A 10325-nucleotide genomic window follows, 5' to 3' on the forward strand; every position below is an offset into this window, starting at 1 on the left:
ATGGCGCAAGCTGTAGCCGACCTAGGGGAAACAAATTATATGACTTCCGGAGGGCAGGCTGAGCAGAGGCTGAAGGACTTCATGAAGTCACCCTCTATTGGGGGCCTCTTTAGTTCTCCCCAAATGGAGCTGTGTGGTCCTCCAGAGGAGGACAAGACAGGTTTCCTGTTCCTCTGGTTCCAAGCCTAGGGTTGGGGCCAAGGGATGAAGGAAATGCAAGCTGTCTCTTGTCGACTGTAGGCCCCACGTTGAGCTCGCTATATTCTGGTCTTTGCAGAACATACAAAGGGTGATTGCCTTGGCAGATACAGGATCTCAAAGTACATTGATATACGGGAATCCATCAAAATTCAAGAGGCCGATTATTGGCTATGAGGCCATTACAGCTGGGTATGGTGGGCAGTCCATTAAAGTAAGAAAGGTGAAGTTAACTTTAAAGATTGGGTGGCTCCCCGCCAGGGAACATGCTGTGTATATCTCCCCATCAGGGAATACCTACTCAGGATTGACACATTGCAAGGTTTGTGTTTGCATACTAGTGTGAAGGAGTTTTGCCTACAAAAGTAGGGTTGTGAAAGAGGTACAGAGAGGTAAAACACAGCACCCCCCAGTGCAACTGCCGCCGCCTCTGCAAATAGTGGCAACTAAGCAATATCGGTTGCCAGGTGGTCATAAGGAAATTGGGGAAACTATACTGGAATTACAGCTAAGGTGAAAATAATACACCCAGCCCATAGTCCATATAAATCCCCTCTGTGACCCGTCCATAAACTAGACAGCACCTGGAAGATGACTGTGGACTACAGGGAAGCAAATAAGGTAATTCCTCCTTTACATGCAGCTGTACCTAATATTACTGATATTATGGATAACTAGGAACTCAATTGGGGACATTTCATGCTGTATTAGACTTAACTAATGCTTTCTTTAGTATTGATATCCATCCAGACAGTCAAGACCAATTTGCCTTCACATGGGAAGGATGGCAATGGGTTACCTGAATAGCCTTACCCATCTGCCACAGAATGGTCACAGAAGACTTGGAAAAATGGACGATGCCTCCATCAGCGAGACTATTCCATCACATTGATGACATTATGTTGCAGAGAGAACCTCTGCTTCTCTTACAAATTTGGAGGAGGCTACACCATCCCTTATTGCTCACCTACAGAGGAGGAGATGGGCTGTAAATCAAAACAAGGTCCAGTGACCTGGATTATCTGTCAGATTCTTGGGTGTTATTTGATGAGGTAAGACAAAAGTAATGCCCTTCGTGGTAATAGATGAGATTCAGGCATACCCTAGGCCGACTACTGTTAAACAATTACAGGAACTTATGGGGTTGTTAGGATACTGGAGGGTGTTTATTCCCCATTTAGCTCAAATAGTGAGGCCCCTATACAAGCTAGTAAAGAAGGGAGCACAGTGGGATTGGACTTCTGAGTGCCAAGCCGCTTTCAATTCTGCAAAAGCAGCAGTCGGGGGCGTGCAAGCATTGGGTGTTCTAAATCCAGTACTGCCCTGTGAATTGGATATAAATATTTCCCAGGAGGGCTATGCTTGGGAGTTATGGCAATGACAGGGGAAAGCTCTCCTCTCCATAGGGTTTTGATCCCCGACATGGAAAGGAGCAGAGGCCCAATATAGCCCCATAGAACAGCAGTAAGCTGTTTATCAAGCACTGCTAGCCACAGAACCGATCACCAGACAGGCAGTTGTGACAGTGAGAACTGCATCGCTAATTGCTGGATAGATTCATGACATCTCCACGCGACCCTGCAGTTCCAGTGCTCAGACGACCACAGTGACCAAGTGGCATTCCTACTTGTAACAACTCAGTAATTTATCCACAAGTCCCCTTAGTTATGAACTACAGCAGTTATTGGGACCCGTCACATTTGTGGACCCAGATGACATGCCTGTTGAACCCACAGTATTGACTCCCTTGCCCATTAAGGTAGGTCTGCCGCTGGTGCCAGGAGAGGCTTGGTATACTGATAGCTCCTGTCAAGGGCACCCCCCTCAATGGAAAGCCATCACATACCAACTGTCGACTGATACCATCTGGATGGGTGACAGCACAGGACAAAGCCGACAATGGGTGGAACTGTGAGCTATATGGATGGTGAGAGCCAAAGAGAAAGGCCCAGTAACCATCAGCACTGACAGCTGGGCAGTTTTTAAGGGTCTCATATTGTGGCTGCTCCAATGGAAAAATCAGGACTTGTTGACTATGAATAAGCCCCTGCGGGGTCAGGACATGTGGCAAGATATATACACTATCAGCCAACATAAATCAGTGACTGTGTACCATGTGTCTGGGCGCAACCCTTTGGACAGCCTGGAAAATGACGAGGCCAGCACCCTGGCCCATGTGAGATGGCTGGAAGAAGCTCCCACCAAAGATGTAGCTGCCTGGTTACACAAGAAAATGAAACACACTGGACAAAAGACACTATAGGAAGTGGCCAAAGCCTGGGGGCTGCCGATCCAGTATGCTGACATTGCGATTGCCTGTCAGAACTGTTCTGACTGCATGGGATGACATCCATGTAAGCTTCCTCAAGAGATGGGACAGTTGTGTAGGGGAGATGCACTCCTGAATTATTGGCAAATAGACTATACAGGGCCGCTCCCCTTATCAGAAGGGTCTTGCTATGCATTAACCTGTTTAGAAACCTGTACAGGTATTATGCAAGCTTACCCCAGCAAATGGGCCACCCAGAGAACAACAATCAGAGGACTGGCACAGCTCATGACTGCCTATGGGACCCTTGAAGTCACTGAGAGTGATCAAGGCACCCATTTCACCGGGCAACAGGTATAACAATGGGCTGATGCCCATAACATCACTTGACAGTTTCATCTTCCCTGTAATACAACTGGAGCAGGCCTCATAGAAAGATACAATGGAATGCTTAAGGGGGCCTTGAAGATGGAACAGCACACCCTGTAGGGGTGGACAACGAGGTTAGCAGAAGCCCTGTGGACACTGAAGGTGAGGTCCAGATCCCGACGTCCCTCCCCACTGGAGACATTGATGCAGCCTTGGACAGCAGCTGTAAGACTGCACATTAAGACTTTAGAGACTTCAGAAGACCTCAGTGGGGAAGTGAAAATAACTGGTTGTTGCCAGCCCCTCAAGACATAGTACCTGGAGTGAGTACAGTCCATTGGCCCTGGAAAATTCAAACCAAACCATGCCGGTGCTTCCTGCTGTCTCCCCAGGCTGAAGGAATAGAAAGGGGGTTAGAGATCTTCCCATCAGTGATAGGATGATGGGCAAATACTGTGAGATATCACAACCCCACGGACAAGATTATACAGAAAGGGACTATTATTATTTCCCTGTGGAGTTTTCAGGTCCCCCCTCTTTCTCTCTCTGTCATAGATAAAATAGCCCCTGGACCTGATAGGGCTTGGTATGCTAAGCCGGGGAAGCCCCCTCTTAGTATAACTATATTGTCTCAAGATAAAACTGTCACTTGCATGTTACATTATAAACATGACTTACCACTTTTAGTACCTGTTAAACATCTTTCTTATCATCCCTAGCATAACCATGGGGAACACTGATCTTCAATGAGCGGCAACTCTGGCCCAAATACATAATAGATCAGCCTGCTGGGTCTGCTCAGAGTTCCCACTATCTGCCATGTCAGGTCTGCCATGAACAATGCAATGGCAAATCAGACTGAATGGATTTGGCTGTGAGTGTGGAAAAACCAGAAAACCACTAATCTCACCCAGCACATGATAGGGTATGATGAGACTAAGAAGCAAATATTTGCATTAGTTACAGAACGGCTTAACCAAACCCATCCTTTCCTGGGGTATTCAGTATGGGATGGGGTGGGCTGGCTGACTGCAGTGCAAATGCAATTCAAAGCACCAGCCACATTCTGCACAGAAAGGTTGAGTCAACAGACAATGAAACCATGCGAGAAGTGGGACAGACCCTCAAAGAATTATGTGTGAATACTACCACCCTATAGATACTGAGCCGTGGGAATGGCAAAATCGCTCTGCACAAGCAGGAGCACGTCCTGTGTCCTGGGGTACCCTCTGGGCTTATGGAACATATGGATGGCCAGACCTCCCATACAATTGGGCTAGAAGATGTACGTACATGGGGGTGGCCCTATATTCCTGGGAGAGTGCTCACGACCCTTCCCCATTTGCCTAGCAATTGAGAAGCCTTTTCTGCAAGGCATGGAGTTAGATGCACACCCTGGTGGCTTTATCCTCTTGTAGTTTTTTCTCCACACCTAGGTAATATTGTGACTGAAAAGGCAGTGGAAGCCCTAGCCAACCACACTGCCAATAGCCTGAATGCTAGTTCTCATGCCATCTGTTTGTTGAGTAACAAAGTCTCCCAAATTAGAAAAGTAGTGTTGCAAAACAGGTTGGCTCTAGACATGCTTACCACTGCCCAAGGGGGCACCTGTGCCATTATTAAGGCAGAATGTTGTGTGTATATTCCTGATTTCTCTTACAACATCTCCCTTGCTCTGAAAACTGTGCATACTGCCATTAAGGCTATTGATGCTTTTGCCCATCACCCTTTCTCAGATTGGTTTTCGTCACTCAGCTCATCCTGGAAAGAGGTCATATTAGGAGTGGTGGTAGTGAAAGGAGTGCTGGTTGTTCAGTACTTGTGGGCTGCAATGCATTTGTGGTATTTGGGTGCAATGCATAATTCACTATTCCACCTAGGGGACATGTGGAAAACTAATGTGATGCAAAGACTGTGAGGGTGGAATAGTCGTATGTGGGGGTAGAAAGTAGGGTAAGTGCTGGACATAGCCCTACTCCTACCTCCTGTGCATACCAGAGGTCCCCCTTCCCCTGGGAGACTAACCCTGGCCAAGGTAGTTACCCAAGGAAAGGCACATCCCCTTTAAGACAACCAGGAGGCTGGAGGGAGCAGGGCACCTCAGTAATTGAACAAACACTCTAGATTAACTTATCTGCTCAGCCAGATCTCCCACACACTCTGAGTTATGTGAGTTGGGTGCGGATCTGCAGTAAACCTGAAAATGATTTACACCCCTGCTCTGATCTGTTAACAATATAGCTGTTGTTGGGCCGAGCCCGTGGAGCACTTGGGAGAGTGCCGCACTGGGAGCGCAGCGACGCTCCCGCTGCAGGTTCGTCCTATATAGGAATGGCCGGTGCACTCACTGGCTGAGTGCCGGTCACGAAAAAGACAAAAAAAAAAAAAACCAATATAGCTGTTGTGTGTACTCTGTGGTAGTGCAGATTTCTGATTGATGACTGCCTCAGTACCTCTTGCAAATCCAATACAGCAATGTCTCTACCTGCTAGACCTCTGGGTAATTTCTTTGGAACAGGTGAACACTACACCAGTGCCCTCTCAGATTTGGGGCTCCCACATCACCTCCCAAATGAATTACTTGCACTGGAATCCTTACCTCACAGCCTGCTTCTAGAGGAACCCAAACTAAAACAATAGTCTCCAAATCTGCCTCAACCTTAATTTCCTCATCTTCCAAAAGAAGAAAAGGGAAATAAGGCATTTTTGTACAAAACTGGGTCATTAGCTAGAAGCAATGGTAATATAGATTTCAAGCAAATTTTAAAAAGAACTTGAAAGAACCTTGTCACACCCAGAGCTGTTGTAGGTTGGGGTTGGTTAGATGGTTAGTTCCCTGTCACTTGAAGCAGTCACCACAGCCTGTATGATTAGAGGGGAGAGGCTGGACTAAATGATATTTAAGGTCCCATCTCTCTCTGGGAAAAAAAAAATTTTTTTTTTGAACCTCATTTTTAAAGCCCTGGGGCATATCAGATGGTGGAAATAACAGCGGTAAGAAAACAGAGTTCTGAAAGTCCTGGTCTGCTCATCCCCAGTACTCTCCTGGCAGACATCGTTGGTCCTTTCTAGAACTTTCTTTCCCCATTTAGCCAAATCTAGCTAAAATATAGAATCCCGGGTCACTGTCCTAAAGAGCCTGACCTAGGAGGTCCAGGGCAGGGCTTTAATATTTATATTAAAGATCCAGATGACTGTGATGATCTATCAGGTTTGGGACCCTCTCAACTAGGTGAGATACCTCAAGTGCCCCCAAACCAGCTCTGACACTGCAGGACAGGTGCCATGTGGCAACAAGAAGGTAGGGATGGCACACGTCCAGGGCCTCTTTCTTAAACATCCATTGTTGTGGTTGGACTGCTTTGGGCTCACCTCCTGAGACTGTTCAGACCTCTCCCAAGATAAGCAACATTTAGAAAGCAAACAAAACTGCCCAAGTGCCACAAACCTATCTGGAACAACTAATTGTGTTATAAAATAACTTTAGGGAAGTTCACCAGAATATTACTTAATTTGCTCAGCATTTGTTTTTCAAACAAGAGAGTGTTGACTTAGCCAATAGCGCTGGGCCAGAGACTCCCAAGGGTGCGCCTGCCCCTCCCGCTCCCCCAGACGCGACTTCCTCTCTGTCCATCTTCTTCTCATGGGTGTCGGGTTGCTCCTCCGCTGTTGGATCAAAAGAGCTGTTTTTGTTCTTAACAACAAAATTCTCTGGAATTATCTTCAGGGACTGCTTAGCCTCATAAAAGGGGGTCAGACAGGAGAAATTTGGGAGATGTCTGCCAAAGGCCTGGCTCACAGCACCGTGAGGAGCTTCTCCTTGGCTCCCCCGTTCTTCTGACCGTCATGCTGAGAGTCCACGCTGGAGCTGCCACACACATGTAGCTGCCCCACTCCCTTCCTAGGGCTCCTTCCCGGGCTGTCTGGAAGCATATGGAAAGTGGCATCTCCAGGGTCCTTCCTCTCCCTGTTTTTTAGGTAGCTGTGACTTGGCCAGGTCCTGCTCCTTCCAATACAGCCGGAGGGTAATTCCCTGGGTCTGGGTGCAAACCTATGAATATGCCAGCAGCAGCTGCTCCCAGAAGACTGTGATGTGAGTTTTTCTCAGGATCCCTACCAGCCATGCCATTGGATGGGTGCTGGGCAGATCCCCACCACAGCAGGATGAGCCTCAGGAGGGGAACCTGGCAATCTGAGCAGGAGTCCTGCCTCCACACCAGCAAATGTGACTCTGAGCCTCAGTTAGAACGTGACGTTCATACCATACACTAGGCACTGCACTAAGAGCTGGGCATAAAAGAAAGAATAAGGCAATCCTTATAGACCTTACAGTCTAGCATAAGAAAAGGGACATTAAAAAATATTTGCACAATAGTTCTGTCATCTCTCCCAGGGTGATGGAAACACAAAGGATTACTCAAAGCCCATTTCTCCAGAGCAGTGAGAGGCCCAGAAGGGGTTAATCCCAGGAGCAATTCCTTCCAGACAGAAGGATTCTTAGGAGTAACCCTGAATCAGGTTTTCTGTTTTTATTGTCCAGGCAGAAAGTTACAGAAATGAACATAGGTGGTTAATCAGTCATAGTGAAAATATAAACAAACTGGCTACATGACAATTTTCATTAAAGCAGGTGCAACTTAAAAATAGTTTAAGCAATTTACCATCAAAGGAGTCAAAAAACTAAGCTATGTGAAGTACAGAAAGAAACAGTGAGATAATCATCATGGCAACACTTAGTCCCCTAAGAAACTAAAAGAAACAGCTGAAGGTGAAATGTGGAACCACCCACTAATTGGCAGAGTAGCCTTGAAGCTTTTAGCTCACGTATTTCCCCATCATTAGGTTTAGCTGCACCAAGGGCATCTGCCCTTAGAGCAATCACTTTTTGCTGTGCTTCAATTTTCTTATCCACACCAGAGACTTTAGTCCTGAGAAGATTTTCTGTTTTTTCCCAAGCTTAGCATTTCTATGTGTAATACTAAAAAGTTGGGCTATTCCTTAAACTACAGGGCTGTGGCCCCCCTAAGATAAATGTCCTACTAAGATAAAGCCTAAACTAAGGCTTTTGGCCCTTCTAAAACTAAGGACTGTGGTCCTACTAAGCTATAAGTTAGGCCCTGAGAAATACATGTGCTTATTAATGTTAGTATCCTGCACAGGTTCCATCACAATTGTGATGAGTGCTTGAAGGAGACAGCAGGAGAGAGAAAGCAGGAGGGTGCTTGTCACAGTCTAGGAGGACTTAACTTCTCATGGGGGGACTGTGAAGTGTTATTTACACTGAGACCCCCAAGGAGAAGTGGGAGTGGCCCAGTGACAGGGAAGGGAGGAGCACGGGTGCCCCAGGCACAGAGAACAATGGGTGGGTGGGGTGAGGCAGAGAGGGAGAGAACAAACTTGCCCCTGACAAGGCAGAGAGGTAGGCAGGAGCCAGGTAATGCAGGGCTATTTGGTAACAGGAGAGAATGACATGGAGCTCCCAGGGCCCCTGGCAGGATTAAATGAGATCATATGTGCTAATCATTTGGTGTTGGGCTATACCCAGTCCATGTCCAAAGAATGGATTCTACCTGTAAGTGCAGATACGTAGGGAGGAGTCGACCTGTGCTGCCAAGGAGACGGAGCTCCGAACACCAGAGAGCAACGTAGAAAGGCAGAGAGGGGACTCCAGAGACAAACCCAAATGTCATCATTCTGAGAAAAAGTTAAGGATGAAAAAGAGGGCACTGAACTGCCTAGATATGGAGAGGAGAGCTCTAGGGCTCAGAATGCCCTGGCTCTTCTCCTTTGGATCTTGATTGATTTTCCAGAGCTTTCAAGACATCAACACTTAACCAACAGCTGGCGAAGAGCCCTGAGCTGGGATCAAAGCAGCGGCTCTGTCACTTGTGAGCTGTGCAACCTTGGGTAGGCCAAGTTTCCTCATTTGTAAAAGGAAGATGAGAGGCCTATATCAGCTATCTATCTATGCATAACAAACCACCCGAAACATCGAAACATCGTGGCTTAATACAACAATCATTTTCTTATCTCTCATGGTTCCTGTGAGTCAGGAATTACAGAAGTCTTAGCTGGATGGTTCTGGGTTGGTGTCTCTCACAGGATGAAGTCAGATGGTGATGGAGCTGGCACAGCGGGGTGATGTCAGGCATCTCTGTCTTTTCAGAGCCACCCACTATGTGTTTTATGTGTCCAGCTGGTTGGACTTCCTCATAGCATGGCAAGCGGGGATGACAGGACTTCTTACAAGGAGGTTCAAGGTTCCACTACAAGTGCTTTACCACCTTTTATGACTTAGCCTTGGAAGTTACATAGTGTCACTTCCACCGTATTCTATTAGTCAACCTGTCCCTAAAGTTGGCCTAAATTCAAGGGGAGAGGACAGAGATCCCCACCTGACATAGGGAGCGATGTCAAAGAAATTTGCAGTCATTGCTTTCAAACTGCCACAAAGCCCTTCCTCTCCCTTCTTTTCCCATTCTTTTGGCTCTTCTCCAATGTGTGTGCCAGAGCATGTCTAAAAGCCCTGTAGATACCAGTGACCTTGCAAGGTTCTCCAGGCTGGAGTTCCCTTGACCTAGGTTCTTGCCATCTTTGAGTGCTCTCAGGGCTCTCAAGGCTGGAGGAGGTTCAGGGACATCAACCAGGTCCCCCACTTTTAATAAGCTCACAAAGTGGTAAGGAATGCAGGAATCATATATAAGCAACTATGGCAAACAATCCACGGTAATATGGTCAGGAATTGGAAGTGGGGTTCCTTTCTGGGGTGATGAAAATGTTCTAAAATTGATTGTGGTGATGGTTGCATAATATATGTGTAGACTAAAGACCATTGAATCATAATTACACACTTTAAATATAATAAAATATAATTCTCAATAAAGCTGTTCCATTAAAAGGAAAGAGTTAAGTAGCATGGTGCAGGTTACATGCTGTGGACTAGAGCAGTTGGAAGATGGTTTCTGGGGGAGGCAGGCCTGGAAGCACGGCTTCCAGTGGAAAATAAGATAACAAAGAGGGGGGGGACAAGGCCCAGGAGAAGAGGGCGCAGAGACAGAGTGTAACGGGGTGGTGAGGTGAAAAGATCCAGCAGGGAACTGACCCTTCCTCCCTGTCTACCCCTTCTTGGGAGGCCATGGGTCTCGGCATTCACTTATCCATGGATCTTTTCCACAGATTCACTATTATACTAAAAGAGGCAAGAAAATCTGTGCCCAACTGAAGGAAAAGTGGGTGCAAAGATATATTTCTTTATCAAAGACTCAGCAACAATTGTGACTCTGCTAAATATTCAGCCCAAGGACACCTGGACCCTGCTTTTAGCTCTGCTGCCCTTGGTGGAACCTGAAGAAAATTTTCAAAAGACCCCATGGGCCTAGTGGGGAGCAGAGGCTGTTTACCACCAATGTTTTTTTTTAATAAAGGTTTTTCGTAAAGATCTGACTTGTGTGTAACATTTTCAGTCAATAAAGTCTGAGTTTTCGTCAAG

The 10325-nt window shown here is 46.7% G+C and overlaps 1 protein-coding gene across 1 annotated transcript; it reads left to right on the top strand.

Annotated features, from left to right (window-relative positions):
• CCL26 (C-C motif chemokine ligand 26) lies at positions 1-10114 on the top strand. The gene is made up of 3 exons (XM_063089990.1): positions 1-160; positions 6815-6924; positions 10013-10114. The coding sequence occupies exons 1-3, from the start codon at positions 1-3 to the stop codon at positions 10112-10114; spliced, it is 372 nt and encodes a 123-aa protein (XP_062946060.1).
• The last annotated feature ends 211 nt before the right edge of the window (positions 10115-10325 follow it).

The sequence above is a fragment of the Cynocephalus volans genome, chromosome 3 (assembly GCF_027409185.1).
Source record: "Cynocephalus volans isolate mCynVol1 chromosome 3, mCynVol1.pri, whole genome shotgun sequence".
Lineage (NCBI taxonomy): Eukaryota > Metazoa > Chordata > Mammalia > Dermoptera > Cynocephalidae > Cynocephalus > Cynocephalus volans.

Bases quoted from the DNA above. Each gene is read 5' to 3' on its own strand.
- CCL26 (XM_063089990.1), top strand. From the start codon at position 1: ATGGCGCAAGCTGTAGCCGACCTAGGGGAAACAAATTATATGACTTCC. The intron at 161-6,814 runs GTTTCCTGTTCC...CCTGTTTTTTAG, and splicing joins TCCAGAGGAGGACAAGACAG to GTAGCTGTGACTTGGCCAGG. The intron at 6,925-10,012 runs GTGATGTGAGTT...TCTTTTCCACAG, and splicing joins GCAGCTGCTCCCAGAAGACT to ATTCACTATTATACTAAAAG.